Here is a 16380-nt window from a genome sequence, read left to right on the forward strand (position 1 = left end):
TTGGAGGAGGAAAAGGGTGAGGGACGATGGGTGCACAGACCTCCCAGATCCCAAATTATCCCTCATTATCCCAAATCCCACCGTAGGAAGGCAACAGGAGCGCTGTGTAAAAGACTGACAACGTCATCTGAGTTTATTACACAATTCCAACCTATCCAAAGACAAATCTAATCACTGCGAGCAGGAGGGGCGGCGCCTCGCCGGGGCTTCCAGGGATTTGCTCTGCAATTTGGGGGGAATCTTTTCCCCCTTCCACTATTTGGAAAGAAACTAAAAATCTGTGGCGGTAAGTAAAAAAAAAACCCGGAGCTCTCCTGCCGAGTGCTCCCACCTCGTGGGGCTTGGGAAAATCGGGGTGGTGTTTCCTGAATTTGGGTTATTTCAACTTAAAAAGACTTCCAGGGCCTGGGTTTTCCTACCCAAACGTGATTCCAGCCCTGGAAGTCACCCAGTGTGTCCCAGCTCATCCTGACCCTCCTGGGCTCTCCCTCCCTCTCCTTTTTGGGATTCTGAGGGGACACAAGGGGGTCACAGCCTGCCCTGCCTCTTCCGCTTCCTCTAAAACAAGGAAGGCTCTGCGGGAGGGGCCGGAGCTGCCGTCTGCGTGGGAATGCTGCTGTGGGGAATGTCGGGATAGAGAGGATGACCCCCAACCCAGCTCCAGCCCCTTTTTCCCAGCTCCTGGAGGGTGAAGGGCCAAAGGAGGAGCGTGGCACAGTGTCCCACCAGGGCGATGGGGACGCGAGTGTCCCCAGGCAATGCAGAGGATGGCACGTGGCTCCTGATCCCAGGATCGGGAGCTGTGCATCTCCAAGCCCCCGAGCTGCACAGGGAGGGCTCCGTCTCCTCCGTCCCCCCCCGGACTGGGAAGGGCTCACAAACCTCCCTCCATGGAATAAAAGCACCATTTCTCTTTGGGTCCGAGTATCCACGGAGCGGAGCGGGATGGCCCCAGGAAGCAGCAGCAGTGGTGGGGGGGGATTCCCAAGGCCACGAGGTGCGGGCGGGGGTCCCGCCCGGAGGGGGCTGCGGTGGCGAGGAAGGGACCGGGATGGGGCGGAGCAGCCTCGGGCACGGCATCCTGGTCGAGGTGAGGAGATAGAGTCCATTAAAAACCACTTCCTGCCAAATTCCTGTCGGGAGAGAGGAGAGGAATGGTGGGAGCGCCCTTCCCTCATCCCTCACGCTTCCAGGGGATTCCCCAGCCTCCCACCTGTCTCAGTGGTGCCGGTCCCTGTCTCTGTCCCTGTCCCGATGCCGCTCGTGCTCCCGGCTCCGCTCTGGGAAATAATCCTCGTGCCGATCGTCGCTGTGGAGCAGATCCCGGTGCCGCCGGCTGCTCTCGCGGGACCGGCTGGGAGAGCGCTCCCGGGATCGGTGCCTTTTCCTTTGGAGGAGACAGAACCCAAAGAGTGATTTTTTAGTCGCTCACCTGCAGGGAGGATCCCCTTCTCTGGATCCAGGGGGATACCTGGAGCTGCTGCTGGAGCTGCTGCTGTAGGATTTGGCCTCAATTCCATGCAGGCAATCCTTGAGGGAAGAGAGGAGGACGCGGCACCGCTCGTCGCTGGCCACGCGCGACTGCTTGATGACAGCGATGGCTGTGAGCAGCGTCTCGATGGCGTTGCTGTAATCCCCTGAGGAGCAGAGCAGGGGGTCAGGAGCACGAATCCATCCCGGGATGGGGGACATGAGGGACACGGGAAGTACCTGCACTGGCGCCGGACACCGCCTTGGAAATGGCGCTGCTGGAGATGGCGCGGTTGCGGTTCATGATCTCCTCAAACTCGCCTTCGCTCAAGGCCGGGATCGGCGGGCCCAGCTCCCGGCTGTGGGCACAGCAGGAACGGGGGTTCAGCGGGATCCTCCCCGAGCATCCCAACCCCACTCCTGCCCGGCTCACCTGCTGTGATTGTAGGGAGCCATGGCCTTGCCGTAGGTATCCGGAGGGGGTCCCAGGGCGGCGGTGGGTGGCGGGAAGAAGGCGGGATTGAGGTGCAGGGCGGGGGGCACGGCCCCCGGCGGAGGCACAGCCAGGGGCGGGGGCAGCCGGGGCGGCGGGGGCAGCAGGTGCTGGTAGGGAATTCCAGGAGGAGGCGGAGGGACTCCGAAAGCGGAGGAGAGGGGAGGCGGGGGGGGCATGGGAGGGGGGGGGTAGCCCCATGAGGGGCAGCGCGGGGGGGCGGCTGAAGAAGGGCAGGACCGAGGGGGGCTTCTCCATGCGGGCGGGGGGCAGCGCATTCTCCGTCGGCGTCGCCCGGCCGTCCACCGCATCCACGGAATCCCGGGAGTGGGCCCGCGGCGGCACACCTGGAAGTGGCATGGGGAAAGAGCTGTGAGGTGCAGCTGGAGGGTGTCCGGGTCTCCGAGACCTCCTGCTCCTCCTCTTCCTCCCACCCCTGGAGGGCTGGAGGTGCCCAGAGAGAGATCCAGCCGGCCACACATAGCCTCCACTTCCATGTGTTTTTCCAAGAGGGGCCCAGCTTTCCAGCAAGACCCTGCACAGTGTCCTGGGGACAGGCAGGTTACAGGGACAGGAGCCAAAAGCCACAAGGAATGGTGAGAGATCCCCAAAGACATCCAAAGACCCAGAGAGCCTGAGATCCACACATGGCTTTTGAGAGGCCCAAGCGTGGAAGAACATGAGGGGACAGAACTCAAGTGCTGACAGCAACAGAGCTGCTGCTAGAGGAAGGAAAACTCAGCATTCCGAGAGGGTCAAGAAGCCTTGCTCTATCCAAAGAGGCACTGAGGATGAGACAGAAGGGGTGTGACAGGAGCCACAGCTCCCAGCTGTGCCAAAAGGCTGCATGGGAGCTCTGCTGTGCCCTGAGGGCAGCCGGAACTCGGCCCAGGGAACACTCCCTGCTCCACCAAAACTGCAGGGCAAGTTGGGACACAGCCTAAGCACCAAGCAGCCGATCCCCTCAGGCACCTGAGCCAAAGGAAAGGAGCGAAGCAACTCTGCTGGGAACGGGGAGTTTTCCTCGCACAAAACATGCCAAGGGATCTACAACGACCAGAGCTGGCCAAGACCTCCTCAGACATGCTCCTGCCAGGACAATCCCTGCGGATCCCATCGCATCGCTGCGGAGTGAGGCCAGGACCACCTATTGCCATTGAGGGACGCCCACGGCCAGGCCCCAGCTGGAATATTCCTCCAGTGTTGGGCACCTTACCTCCGCAGGGATGGAAAAATTCTGGAGCAGATCCAGAGAGGAGCTACTAATAGATATGGAGGGTCTTAGCTATGCTGAGAGCCTGAAGAGCTTAAGCCCATTCAGTTTGGAGAGGAGGAGGAGGAGGCTACGAGGGATCTTCGCAGTGTGGGAGCACCTAAAAGGGGATCATAAAGACTCGGGTCAGGAGCTAATCCGGCTCAGGAATGGGAAAAACAACCCCCAAACGCTCCTGGCAAGGCTTCCCCCCATCCCAAGGGCTCGCTGGGCTGGGCCTGGCAGCTGATCTGGGGGGGATTTGGGATGTGTGTGAGATGGAACCCCCACCCCACCTCACACCGGCGCCGCACTCACGTTTGCGAGCCTGAGCCTCGAACTGCGACAGGTTCTGCCGGGTCGCCAGCCTCACCTCCACCTTGTCTCCGTTCAGGATCTTTCCAGGAAGCAGCTCCAGGAGTTTATGGACCGAGTTCTCAGAGGCCACCACCACCTCCGCGTACCTGCGTGGGAGAGAGGGAGGTTGAGCCCTGAACCCGCAGCAGAGACCTCCCCCAGACCCTCCTCCTGATCCCATCCCACTGTTCCACTCCCCCTCCTCACTTCTCCATGCTATTTGGGATGCTCCATGGATTCCCTGTCCCAGGCAGGAAAAGCACTGGCTGCTCCTCATCCTCCACCAAACAATGGACGTGGCCATGAGGGCCTGGCTCCCATCATTCCCACCCAAAATTCCACTGGCTCTCACCCCTTGGATTGGCCATTGGCTCGGTTCTCCGCGAATTTCAGCTCCACCACGTCATAGACTCCAATGGAGCGGATGGTCTGGATCAGCTGCTGGTCAGTCGTCCACTGAGGGCACAGGGAACAGGCTATGGTATCCATGTCTGTCCCCAGTGTCCCCCCACCCACCTGAGGATTGTCACCCCCAGACTTCCTCAGGGAGCTTAAAATCATCTGGAACGAGCCTTGGGAATGGATAACAGTGACAAGTTCTCTGGACAAGACAGAGCCTTCCCAAAACTGTTCTTGCATCCCTGAGCAGGAAAAGGCAACTCAGGAGCAGCACCCCAAAGTCACAGCTTCAAGGGGACATCAGCAGACACCCCAGCCCAGAAGCTCCTCAGGGATACAAGTCCTTTTTCCCTGAGGATCACAAAGCCAAGCGCAGCTCACAATCCAGCTCAGGATTGAGGGGGAGCAGGCCCCCTCAAAATCCCTTCCCCTCCCCTAGAGAGCCCAGCAGCCCCTCAGAGGTTCCCCAGGAATCCCAAATTTCCCAGGAAGATGAGCTCACCCAGGAAAAGCTCCCAATGTAGACGGCGGCCCTCTTGTTCCGGAGGCCGCTGTAGGTGTACAGGATGGCCGGGGGTTTGCTGTTGGGCTTGGGAGATGGCTCCTGACGGATCTCCGGAGGCGCTTCCGAGCTGCTGGAACGCTTTTCCTGGGGCTGGGAGCTGGCTGCTAACACGTCGTCGTAGAGATCCATCTGGTCAGCATTACTGAACTCCGGGTCCTGCTGGGAAAACGTCATGAGATCCTGCCTTGGGAAGGGCTTGGGAAGCCTTCTTTGCTCCTTCCAAACCTGCTGTCCCAATTCCCAAGCGGAATTTCCAAGCCGAGTTCAAAGGTTTAAGGCCCAAATCACTTGGTTTGGGTCTGTGCACAGTTGGGAATTACAGCCACCCCTTGCCTGGGCAATCCCAAAAAACAGGATGTGTGACTCTGATTTCATGGAATCATGAAATAGTTGGGGTTGGAATAAGGACCCTTAAGGATCATCCCATCCCACCCCTTTTCATGGGACATCTTCCACAATCCCAGGTTGCTCCAAGCCCTGTCCAACCTGGCCTGGAACACTTCCAGCAATGGAGCAGCCACAGTTTCCCTGGAAATCCATTCCAGGACCTCACCATCCTCACAGGGAAGAAATTCTTCCCCAATATCTCATCTAAACCCCCACTGAGCTCCAGCACGTTCCAAGGATCAGCCCACTTGGATCCCACACAACAGGACAAGACCCTGTTGCTGCCACCAGGAAGAAATTCCCAATTTGGAGGGCAAGAATTCAGTGGTGGAAACCAAATGGTAGGCAAAACCAAATCCCAAATAGGGATGAGCCTATTGCTCCTTGGCAACACATGTATCCTCAAAATCCAACTTTGGAATTGCACACCCCCCTCAAACCATGCCCAGCACCCCAAACTTGCTCATTTTTGGGAAAAAAGCCCTTTTTAGGGTAGGAGCTCTCACACATTGGATCTGTCCCTTTGGTAGAGGAAGCTCAGGAAGCTCCAGAGTTGGGAATTCCAGCATGTCCTAGATCTGCCTCCCAATTCCCATTCTCTCCCAGGCTATATTTAATTTGGAATGTCCAGCAAGTGCTGTGTTTACTATGGATCCCAGTTCCTTGTTCAGATTCTGCCAGGTGTTTCATCCCACAAAATCACTCCATGAGGATCCATCCCACAGGAGCTAGTGTGCCACAAAAACCAGAGGTTCTGCTCCCACATTTTCAATTCCAGGCAGTTTGGACAATGTTTTCTGCTGGAGATACTCTGAGGATCAGGGAATTAAAAACATCCTCTTGGGAGCTGGACAGAGAAGGACACTCAGCACAAATCCAGAAATCCAACCATTTTCCCTCTCCCTGAACTTTTGCATCCAGCTCTTTCCCTGGAGCTGATAAAAGAATGATTTGAAAAGGGAGCTGTAGTTTTGTGTTCATTTCCCAAAAAATCTCAAGTGTTTGGTTAATCCAACTCCCACGCTCCCACCTCCACCAGGAGCCTTTGGACACAGCCCAAGGCTGGAAGATTCCCGCCTGGAAGTTTCAGAAAGTCAAAATCAAAAATAGGAAGGAGGGGCTAGAGGAGGAATCCCCTGGAATCCCTCAGTTCTGCTACTTAGGGGATTCAGCTTGGAAGATTTGAGGGATTCTCCTGCTCCCCATCCATGCACACTGAGTTGAGGTGCACAGGGATGAAGCTGGGCACTGTTAGAGGGAATCACCACGTGGGAATGTGGGATTTGGAATTACACTGGCATCCTTGGAGTGCCACAGGGACACCACAGCACCTCCCCACTGCTTTGATCCTGGCATGGATTCATTCCCGGTGCTCTCCTGCCACACATCCCAAAGGGAGGAACACGCCAGAGTCACTGGCCTGGATCATCATTCCAGCTTTGAGAATCCTCCATCCACTTGGCCCTCCCAGGAGACTCCATGGGATATTCTCACCCAGTAACCAGAAGAAGCTTCTCTTGATCACTGCAGGAGCTCACAGGAATTCCTTTCTCCATGGTGATTCCTTCCTCCAGTGCATTGCTTCCAGTTTCCATGACTTTTCCTCCTGCCAACTTCTCTCCACAAGCTTTCCATGGCAGTTTTGAATTTTCCAACATCTGCCTTTGCACTTGCTTTCCCATATCCAAGAACTCCCTAAAATCTGCTTCTCCAACACCCCCTTCCTTCATCATTTCCTCCTGTGAATCCCAGATATTCCTGGGATGGGACAAGCAGCACAGAAACAGCGAGCTCCTGCACAGATTCCAGCCTGGGTGATCCCATGGATTTGGCTCCTGGTATCCCCTCACTGTGTAATTCCCTGGAAATGCTTCTTCCAGCTGGAATTTCTCATTTTTCGAACCAGGACTCAGCTAAGCTCTTAAATCCCAAACATTCTGTGGCCAGGCACGTGTCACAACCCCCAGGGAAACCCTTTAATCACAGCTGGAGGTGGCAGCCACCGAGATTTGGGAACGATTGGGAACGATCCTTCCCTTTTCCCAGCCACACCAGTTGCATCTTCCACCGGGATGAGCTGCAGGACACTGGGATCTCTTCCTGAAAGAAAAGGGGGGGATGTGCACCCCCATGCCAGCCCTCACCTGCGTGAACTCCTCGTCGGCGTAGATGTCAATCAGATCCACTCCCTCGGACATATTTCCAGAGGCGGGAAGAGCGGGAGCCCGGGCTGGGACCGGGCGGAGCCAGGACACGGAAGGTGCTCTGGGAATGGGGGCACGGGGTCACTGAGGCCCGGGGGACCCGCTGGGGGCGCCCCCCCAAATCCCTGCGAGCCCCAAATCCCCTTTCCTCGCCCCAGGCACTGTGTGCCCCTAAATCCCCTCTTCCCTCCACATACCTGTGCCCCCCTTAAATCCCTTCTAGCCCCTAAATCCCCTCTGCCTCCCAAATCCCCTCTTCCCCCTAAATCTCCGTGTCCCCCCAAATCCCATGTCCCCCCTAAATCCCTGTGTCCCCCTGAATCCCCTCTGCTCCCCAAATCCTTGTGGCCCCCCAAATCCCATCTCCCTCCAAATCCCGTGTCCCCCCAAATCCTCTCGTCCCTCCATATCCTGTCTCCCCCCCAAATCCCTGTTCCCCCCAAATTCCCTGTGCCCCCCACGATCCCCCACTGCCCCCCCTTCTTTTCCGCGGCGCCCCGTCCCCGCCATATGCGGCCCTGCGGAGCGGCGGGGCCCGGGCTGGGGGGTTTCTGGGCAGGGGGAATGTGAAGGGAGGGGGTGGCGGGTCGCGATATGTCGCGATAGGTCGCGCCCCCCACCCCGGGCCCCCCCTCCCCCGATCCCAGCCCCGCGCGCGCCGCCCGCGCTCACCGCCAGCGCCGCCGCGCCCACTTCCGGGCGTGGCCACGCCCACTTCCGGCACGCCCCGCCCCATCAGCCGGGAGGGGGCGTGGCCAGAGCGGCGCCCGGCAAGATGGCGGCGGCCAGGGTGGGGGGGGAAGGGGGGAAAACTGGGAGGGCAAAGGGAAGGGGAAGGGGGAACAGCGGAGAGGAGGGAGGGAGAGCAGGAAAACCTGGTTAAAATGGGAGGAAAAGGGTTAAAAGGGGGTCAAAGGGGAAAGAGGGGGAAAAACAGTGGGGAAAGAGGGTAAAGAAAGGGAAAGTGGGAAAGGGAAAAAACGGGAAGGGGAGGGAAAGGGGGAAAAAACGGGGAGAGAGGGGGAAGGAAAAGGAGGGGTAAGAAGTGAGTTTGCGGGAGAGGCAGGATGGGAGGAAAATTAGTGTATTGAGGGGGAAAAAGGATAGAAAAAGGAGGAGAGTCTAAGCAGGCAAAAGGGGATTTTGGGGGGGATGAGGGAGGTCTGGGGTATTGATGGGGTCTGGGCAGCGGGGTTTTGGGGGATTGGGAATCGTGTCCAGTAGGATTTGGAGAGGTCCCTGTGTGCAGGCACTCCCAGGCCTGATGTCCCTGTGCTTTCCCTGTTCCCTCCAGCTCTGCTCCCTGCGCCGGCAGCTCCTGTGGCCGCTGATCCCGCAGCGCGGCTACCGGGGGGATTCCCCCACGGATTCCGGGAAGGACGTGCTGGAGATCCCGCTGCCCCCCTGGCAGGAGCGTCCGGATGAGCCCCTGGACACCAAGAGAGCCCGGCTGCTGTACGAGAGCAGGAAAAGGGGGATGCTGGAAAACTGCATCCTGCTCAGGTGGGCTTGGCTCTGAGCATTCCAGTCATTAACAGGGGACAGTTCACTGAGGTAGGGCAAAACTTCTTGGGATAAGTTGCTCCAAGATCTTGCTGGTCCAGGATCCAGTGATGGAGTAGAGCTGGGAGAGCTCAGAGAGCCAAAATCCTTTGGGAAGGATGTTTGTAAATCGTGGGACATGTGAACACAAGGCCAGTTGGATGTTGAAAGGGAGATTAGAGACACAGAATTGTGGAATTCTGGAATTATTTGTGTGGGGAAGGACCTTAAGGACACCTTTCACTATCCCAGGTTGCTCCAAGCCCTATCCAGCCTGGCTTGGACACTTCCAGGGATGGGGCAGCCACAGCTTCTCTGGGAAATCCATTCCAGGGCCTCAGCACCCTCTCAGGAAAGAATCCCTTTTCAATATCTCATGTGAATGAGCGCATGGAATCCTGGAATGGTTTGGGATGGAAGGGACTAAAGGTCATCCAGTTTCACTCCCTGCCATGGGCAGGGACACCTTCCACCAGACCAGGCTGGGTAAGGGCATTCCAGAGCTTCTCTGGGAATGCTGGGCAGGTGTTTTCCCACCCACAAAGGTGAGGGAGGGCAGGCTGGGAGTCGATGTTTTCCAGGATCACACTGAGCTGGTTCCTGTATCCCAGCTCCTTCATCTCATCCCAATCCATCTCTCCCCAGCCTCTTTGCCAAGGAGAACCTGGCGCGCATGAGCGAGGAGCAGCTGAACCGCTACGACCGCCTCATCAACGAGCCCAGCAACGACTGGGACATTTATTACTGGGCCACTGGTACGTGTGGCCGTGCCCTGGGACACTGGGGTGGCACCTGGGCACAGCACAGAGCTGATTTTTCCTGTTTTCCCCTCAGAAGCGAAGCCCACGCCGGCGGAGTTCGACACGGATGTGATGGCCATGCTGAGGGAGTTTGCCAAAAACAGGAACAGGGAGCAGAGGCTCCGGCAGCCGGACCTGGAGTATCTGTTTGAGGCACCACGCTGAGGGAGGGGACGCCTCTGTCCCCATTCCCTGGACTAGCACGGGGACATGGGGCTCTGGACTGGCATTTCCACCTTCCCTATGGTTTTCCTCCTCTCCCAGCAGCCTTTGGACATTCATGCAATGCTGAATAAAGCCCTGACTACCGGCCTTGCCTGGCTGCTGGCCCTGCCCCTCTCCTGCTTTGTGACATCGGGGTCGTGCCCTCGGTGACGTTCCCAGCTCGATCTGGCACATGCCACCTCACTGATGTTCCCAATTCCCACCTGCCCCTTTTCCCAGGACCCCCAGGAGGTGACCCCACCCCGGGGCGGGGGCTGTCGTGGAGCTGGAGCGGGACATTCCCCGTGGTGCCCTCCAGCGACAAGCAGAGAGCTTGTCCCACCTCCTGCCCTGCCGTGGTGACAGCCTCCGGGAGGTCCCCGTTGTCGCGGTTACCAGGAGATAGAGTCGCGTTCCACGGGCACATTCCGCAGCTTCCGTGCCTGCCGGGAAGGGCCCGCAGCTCCAGTGCAGCTCCAGTGCAGCTCCAGCCATGGCTTAGGGCCGTGCCTCGGGCCATTCCCGGCGCCAGGGGCCCGTTCCCAGAGCCAGGATGCCGTCCCAGCCGCAGGACTCGCCCGCCGCGGGACTGGGGACGGGCTTCCCCATGGTGAAGGGCTCCCCCTCCGAGCTCATGGGCTTCTACGTCACCAGCTACGAGGCGGCCTTTGGCAAGAGGCCCAGGGGGTCACCCCCAAAGGTGCAGGAGGGGCGAGTTTTGGCCATTGAGCTCCCCAGCGACAGGAGCATCCACCCCCTCCTCGGCGTCCACACCGGCTCGGGATACGTCGTCAACAACTACTCAGAGCTCAGATCCCTGCTCTGCCCGCACGTGGAGCGGTAGGTCCCTGCTCCAGGAGTTTGGGGGGAACCTTTTGGGATCACCCCATCACAGCCATTCCCACCCCAGCCAGGACACCGACATTTCCACCACCGCCGAGGACTTCAAGGTGTTTGGGCGCCCGGAGTACCAAAGGATGCTGCCCGAGCACGTGGATGATCCGCAGTGTCAGTATCCCACCGGCTTCTCCTTCTCCCGCCTCCGCTTCGGGGAGGTGAGAGCCCCAAATACATCTGGGGAATACGGCATCCAGAGGTACTGCGCCACTCCTGCCCAGCCAGGTACGATTCTGGGGTCTTGGGAAAGCTCCAGCCTTAGTGGGAGGGTTTTGGGGTGTTGAAATCCCAGTGAAAGGTCTATTCCCAGGAGATTCTGGGGTCGTGGTGATCCCAGGGAAAGCTCTGTCCTTAAGAGGATTTGGGGGTGGTAGGATTTCTAGGAAACCTCCAACTGCAGGAGGGTTTGAGGCCCTGGGGGTTCCATGCCCATCTCCAACATCAGGAAGGTTTTGGGATTATTGATGGTCCCAGAGACACAATCCAACTCCAGGGATTTTGGGATGTCAGTGTTCCTGGAGCCAGGTCAGACCTCAGGAGGTTTTGGGGGCGTTGGAGACCCCCTGCCCCCCTCAGAATGGAACAGGTGTATCCAGGTAATGCCAGGCCTGGGGACACAGGGGACACCCCTGCTCCATCTGCTCCCCACAGATGTCCCACCGAGGGCGATGGAGCTGTCGGGCGGCACTGAGACTGCCCCGAGGAGTGACCTCACCGTGCCAGAGCAGCCTGTGAGCCCTGTCCCCATTGTGTCCCCTGTCCCCCCCACCCCTCAGCACCCCAGGGAACACTTTTCCTATCCCACAGCTTGGTGTCGGTGATGGTCGGATGGATTCCTTTCCTGCCACGTGCAGCACTGTAAGCAAAGGGACGGGGTGGCAAGGGCAGGGGACATCCTGTGCCAGTACTCCCAGTGGGCTCTGAGGCATCAGGAGCTGCCTGGGCATGGCAATGAGCAGGATCCCATCCCTGTGTCCCCACACAGTACCAGCCTGCCATGGGCTACCCGGCCCCCTTCGCCCCCCCCGGAGCTCCAGGTGGGACCCAAGGGAGTCACAGCCGAGAAGGTGGGTGCAGCCATGTCCCCTGTCCCATCCCTTTTCCCAAGGAACCACGCTCCCAACTCACTGCATCCCTCAGAAGCCGCTGGGGTATGGCAGTATCCAGAACCAGTACCTGATCGAGCACTCACAGATGGCCCCTGTTGCACCAGGTGAGTTTGGGGGGGATCACAGCCCCCAGGAGGAGCAGACACCCCCCTCACCAATCCCTCCTGGATTTTCCAGGCTGGTGGGCACAGACCCCAATCACCTGGGCCCCGAGATCTGTGGAGGGTGTCCAGATCCCGAGTCCCAGTGGCTTCAGCACCAACAACCGCCCCACCAGCCTGTGGCGCATCGATGACCCCCTGACGTGACCCCCCCAAAAGTGCTGCTGCATCCTGGGAATCCCATCCTCGGCCTTTCCCAAATCCCCGTAGGAGGAATAAAGACCCTGCACGATGCCTTTGGATTGCTCTCTCATTTTGGGGGTTTCCTGCATCCCAGAAAGCTGGCAGGAGGGGTTTGGGTGGTCGGGGGTGTCACCTGGCCAGCTGCCGCTGGAGGGCTGTACGAGCCCGGCTTTCCAGCTTTCCGAGCCGCCTTTGGGATGACACAGCTGATTTGCGGCAGGAAAATCCGGGCAGGGCTGTGGTGGGAAGCAGGAGGATGAGGAGGAGGAAGGACCCCGCAGGGTGGGCAGCCATGGCACGGGGAGGGGGCGCTTGGAGAGGCTTCATCCATATCTTCCCTGATCATGGGGAACGGGATCTGTGCCCCAGGGAGTGGTTCCCGGCAGTGTCCCAGGGGATGTGCAGGATCACGGAGGGACTCCCCACCAGTTTAAGGACCCCCACCCAATCAAGGCATCCACACACAGCTCAGGGAGCGCCTCCTGCCAGTTTAGGAATTCCCACCCAGCCCAGGGACCGCACACTCAGTTTAGGGCCTCACGCCGAATTCAGGGTGAGGACGCTGAGGCCAGGCTGCTGGAAGCGGGGCTGGGACTGCTGGGGTGCGAGGGTGTCCTGCCTGGTTTGGGGACAGAGCCGGGACAAGTAGGACGGGAATGGGGCCGTGGGAACGGCGGGGCGGGGCATGAATGGACTTGGTGGGCGTGGCCTAAATGGGCGCGAACGGCGGGGCGGGGCAAGACTGGGACGGGGGCGTGGCCTCCTCCCCGGTGGCGCGGGCTCCCATTGGCCGCGGCGCGTTGCCATGGCCACGGCGTCGCCCTCCCGCCGCCCCGCCGGGTCCGGCGCAGGTCCCGGTGCCGGTCCCGGTGAGCGATGGGCAGCGGCGGCTCCTCGGGGCGCGGGGTCCCGGTGGCGGCCGCCGAGGGCCCCGACGGCGTCGAGCAGCGGCTGGAGGTGCGGCGCCGGCAGATCCCGGCCGAGCTGTGGGCTCAGCAGGGGCTGCGGAAGCTCTACCTGAGCGACGCGGGGCTGCGGGAGGTGCCGGACGAGCTGGCGGAGCTGCAGCACCTGCGGACCCTCGCCCTGGACGGCAACGAGCTGATGGAGGTGCCCGAGGCCGTGTGCGACCTGCCCCACCTGGCCTACCTGTACCTGGGCCGCAACGGGCTGCAGGAGCTGCCGCCCGCCTTCGCCCAGCTCCAGAGCCTGCGCTGCCTCTGGATCGAGGGGAACTTCTTGGCGCACTTCCCCCGCGCCCTCCTGCAGCTGCCGGAGCTGCGCAGCCTCCAGCTGGGGGACAACCGGCTGTGCCGGCTGCCCGCGGCGCTGCCCCGCATGGCCGGCCTGCGGGGGCTCTGGCTCTACGGGAACCGCTTCCAGGAGTTCCCGCCCGTGCTGCTGCGCATGGATCACATCCGCGTCCTCGACCTGGACCGCAACCGCATCGCCAGCTTCCCGGACCTCAGCGGCCTCGCCTCCCTGCGCCTCCTGTCCTACGACCACAACCCCGTCCGGCAGCCGCCCTGCGTGGGGGATGAAGTGCAGCTGGTGGGGGACGGGGCGCAGGAATACATGGAAGCGCGGCAGGAGCGGCTGCAGAGCCTGCAGCAGCAGGAGGAGGAGGGCACCGAGGCCGCCCCGGTATCCCCCGAGGATGGGCCTGAGGATGGGGAGGGGGAATTCGCAGCCCTGACGGGATCTCCTGAGGAAACGTGAGCCGCTGTCCCCCTGAAGGGGTGCAGAGCCTCCACCTGCCTCCCAGGGAACTCCCATCTAGGTCTGGGAAAGGAGGAAGTTCACAGCCTCCACAAAGGAAAACCAGCGGTCTGAGCATCAGCCTTATCCAGCTGGGATAACAACGTTGTGTCCTGGATTGGCAGGGCTCATGGATCCCAATGGTTATCCCACCTACTCCAGGGTGCCTTGCATTGGGATACAGCCCCCTTCCCAGAGGCGTGATCCCACACTGCCAGCCCACGAGAATGGGGACATTTCCACTTCTCCACCTCTGAAAATCCTTTTCTCCTGTCCCAATGGGCAGCACAGGAAGAAGCAATGCTGGTTGCATCCACTCCGTGGATCCCATCATCCTGGAGAACTCTGAAGTTTGGGAACAAAGGCACAGACCCTGAGAACCCCACCCTGCTGCTGGAATTGGGCTGGGGAAGAGAATTTCCCACCAGGCTCCTCCTGGCCATCGGGATTGGGAAGGAGCTGATGGAAATTCTTCCTGGGTCGAAGCACGGCTTGTCTCCAACCTGGACAGGGTTTTGCCTCTATGGGAAGAGGAGGCTCATCCCTGGCATTGTCTGTCCCAAAACAGGCACCAGATCCAGGGCTGACACCTTATCCTTTCTCTTCCTCTCTCCAAGTGCCTCTTGGACCAAACACAGGCAATAAAAAGCACAAATCCAAGGAATTTGTTGTGAGAGAAAAGTGGTGGGGACCAGCCTCAGGGAAGGGTTAATTTGGGATCCCCTCAAACCAAGTGACATATCCTGGTGTGCAACCACCAGCTCCTCTTATTCTGGACATCCAAGGAATCCTGATTCCCTCCATCCATCTCCGAGCTGAGCCAGTGTGGTGGAAAGCTTGGGGATCCGAGGTCTGCAGCTCGCTGGAGGTTTCAAACCACACATCCGCTTTTAATGGCCGTGGATTTGGGGCTGGGGCTGGGAGGCAGCCAGAGCTCCTGCCACATCCGCTCCGGCACTGGCAGGGCGGGTGCTGCCGGCGTTTCCCTCCACTTCCCATCCCACAGCAGGACCCACTACAGGCTATTTTGGACACGTGGAACTTCCTCAGCTGCAGGATCTGCAGGAGCTGTCGGTGCCAGCTCCTCCGGGGTAATTTCAGGGGCTTAGCAGGCGCTTTGAATGAGGTCTTCCCAATAGGTGCAGGCTGTCAATCCCTTTTCCCACCCAGGTACCCATCACTGTAGGGCAGAGTATCCCAGGATCCCACGACATCCCAGGAGCACACTCCTGGAATTCTGGGTGTCTCCCAGCCCTTCATGCCACTGATCCAGGGTGATGCTGCTTTGTCTGGGGAGGCACTGCTGATAATTAGCAAGGAATTATCCATGATCCCGAGGCTGCTGACCCAGCCAGAGACCCTCAGCATTCCAAGCCCCTGATGCAGGCAAGATCCGATGCCAGCAGCTCCATGCAGATCCCTGCCAGCCCACCCATCCGGCAGGAATTGGGATGCAGGTGGCTCTGGATGCCACCAGCCCGTCCCCATGGCTGGGATCACATCCAGGAGCTCTGACACCTGGGACTGGGGGGTCCTCCCTGTCTGCAGCCTTTTCTCACCACCCAGCTTTTCCCAAGGAGCCGGGTCGGGATGCAGGCACCGGTGACGACGGTGGTGACAGATTCCGGCTCCGCTCGAGTATTTTGGGGCCGCTGGCACCGGCGAGTCCCCGCTGCCGGCAGTGCATCATCCATACGTCTGTCCCTATATATATCCCTGCCTCCTCGCCCGGCCCCGCGTGCGACGGTTTGTGGCCTCTCCGCAGCTGGGATCACGCTGCTATTTCCATCTGCTCCCGCTGCCTGCCAGCACCAGGCACCGGGAGCGGCAATCGCGGCCGATCCGTGCAACAGGAGCGCGCGGATCGCTGCGCTTCCAAAGCTTTGGGAGGATAAAAGGAGCCCGGCGTTGGTGTAAGAGCCCAGGCAGAGCCAGGATCGGTGGCACCAATGCCATTGGCTGTTTGGGAATGCCAAAATTCCCAGATTTGGCTCAGCTGGTGGGTAGGCAGCAGCCACCTCCTCTCACAGGGGTGCAGGTGGCAAGGGGACAGCGTTGTCCCCCTGCTGCCACCTCCAACATTGTATCCCAGGGTCTGAAGGGTGGATCCAGAGGGATCTTATCCTGTGCAGGGAGGACATGGATGGCCCTCCTGCCATCCCTGCGTTTGGAGTTTCATTTATTTATTTAAGACCAGCATTCTGTGAATTATTTAACAGCCACCAGTGCCTTTTCCATGGCACCAGGACACAGGATATGGTTCCCTGCCTCTTCCTTCCCTTCGGAGCCACATTCCACTCCCTATCCCATGCCAAGGAGTTCAGCCCAGACCTGGATGGGATGGGAACTCACTTGGCTCCAAGCAGGCTGCGGGGGTCAGTGTTGTTTCTGACTCCCCCATGGGGATCCCAATCCTAGCAGGATCCCAGAGTTTTGTGGGGATACTCAGTGATGGGTGGGATAATACTGTGGGAATGCTCAAGACTAGGAGCGATAACGCTGGGGGGCATGCTCAGTGCCGGGGGGATGCCCCCCCAACACCACTGTGGTGCTCAGCCATGTGTGGTGCCCCCATTCCCACCCCAGGATCCACCCCCTG

The 16380-nt window shown here is 59.7% G+C and overlaps 4 protein-coding genes across 4 annotated transcripts; 3 read left to right on the forward strand and 1 right to left on the reverse strand.

The window, feature by feature from the left end:
• Positions 1 to 107: 107 nt before the first annotated feature.
• On the reverse strand, positions 108 to 7270 carry CPSF7 (cleavage and polyadenylation specific factor 7). The gene is given in 10 exon segments (XM_059474273.1): positions 108 to 1133; positions 1214 to 1387; positions 1472 to 1637; positions 1711 to 1829; positions 1904 to 2154; positions 2156 to 2310; positions 3534 to 3679; positions 3925 to 4028; positions 4474 to 4692; positions 7068 to 7270. Coding segments are annotated over 9 exon segments (1383 nt in total). The 5' UTR covers positions 7122 to 7270; the 3' UTR covers positions 108 to 1133; positions 1214 to 1218.
• Positions 7271 to 7858: 588 nt separating this feature from the next.
• Positions 7859 to 9781, forward strand: SDHAF2 (succinate dehydrogenase complex assembly factor 2). The gene is made up of 4 exons (XM_059474501.1): positions 7859 to 7917; positions 8422 to 8630; positions 9315 to 9424; positions 9504 to 9781. The coding sequence occupies exons 1-4, from the start codon at positions 7903 to 7905 to the stop codon at positions 9632 to 9634; spliced, it is 465 nt and encodes a 154-aa protein (XP_059330484.1). The 5' UTR covers positions 7859 to 7902; the 3' UTR covers positions 9635 to 9781.
• A 198-nt stretch (positions 9782 to 9979) lies between these two features.
• Positions 9980 to 12064, forward strand: LOC132074599 (uncharacterized). Its single transcript, XM_059474500.1, has 7 exons — positions 9980 to 10513; positions 10584 to 10795; positions 11222 to 11301; positions 11378 to 11428; positions 11556 to 11637; positions 11711 to 11783; positions 11857 to 12064. Exons 1-7 carry the CDS (start codon positions 10227 to 10229, stop codon positions 11972 to 11974), a joined length of 903 nt encoding a protein of 300 aa, XP_059330483.1. The 5' UTR covers positions 9980 to 10226; the 3' UTR covers positions 11975 to 12064.
• Positions 12065 to 12899: 835 nt separating this feature from the next.
• LRRC10B (leucine rich repeat containing 10B) lies at positions 12900 to 13742 on the forward strand. The gene has a single exon (XM_059475333.1). It carries the CDS (start codon positions 12900 to 12902, stop codon positions 13740 to 13742), a length of 843 nt encoding a protein of 280 aa, XP_059331316.1.
• Positions 13743 to 16380: the final 2638 nt, after the last annotated feature.

This window comes from Ammospiza nelsoni, chromosome 6 (genome assembly GCF_027579445.1).
Source record: "Ammospiza nelsoni isolate bAmmNel1 chromosome 6, bAmmNel1.pri, whole genome shotgun sequence".
Lineage (NCBI taxonomy): Eukaryota > Metazoa > Chordata > Aves > Passeriformes > Passerellidae > Ammospiza > Ammospiza nelsoni.

Excerpts from the sequence above, each read along its gene's own strand:
- LOC132074599 (XM_059474500.1), top strand. The coding sequence starts at position 10,227 with ATGCCGTCCCAGCCGCAGGACTCGCCCGCCGCGGGACTGGGGACGGGC. Across the intron at positions 11,302-11,377 it reads TCACCGTGCCAGAGCAGCCT|CTTGGTGTCGGTGATGGTCG; the intron begins GTGAGCCCTGTC and ends CCTATCCCACAG. Across the intron at positions 11,638-11,710 it reads AGGGAGTCACAGCCGAGAAG|AAGCCGCTGGGGTATGGCAG; the intron begins GTGGGTGCAGCC and ends TGCATCCCTCAG.
- LRRC10B (XM_059475333.1), top strand. The coding sequence starts at position 12,900 with ATGGGCAGCGGCGGCTCCTCGGGGCGCGGGGTCCCGGTGGCGGCCGCC.
- SDHAF2 (XM_059474501.1), top strand. Across the intron at positions 8,631-9,314 it reads GAAAACTGCATCCTGCTCAG|CCTCTTTGCCAAGGAGAACC; the intron begins GTGGGCTTGGCT and ends ATCTCTCCCCAG. Across the intron at positions 9,425-9,503 it reads CATTTATTACTGGGCCACTG|AAGCGAAGCCCACGCCGGCG; the intron begins GTACGTGTGGCC and ends TTTTCCCCTCAG.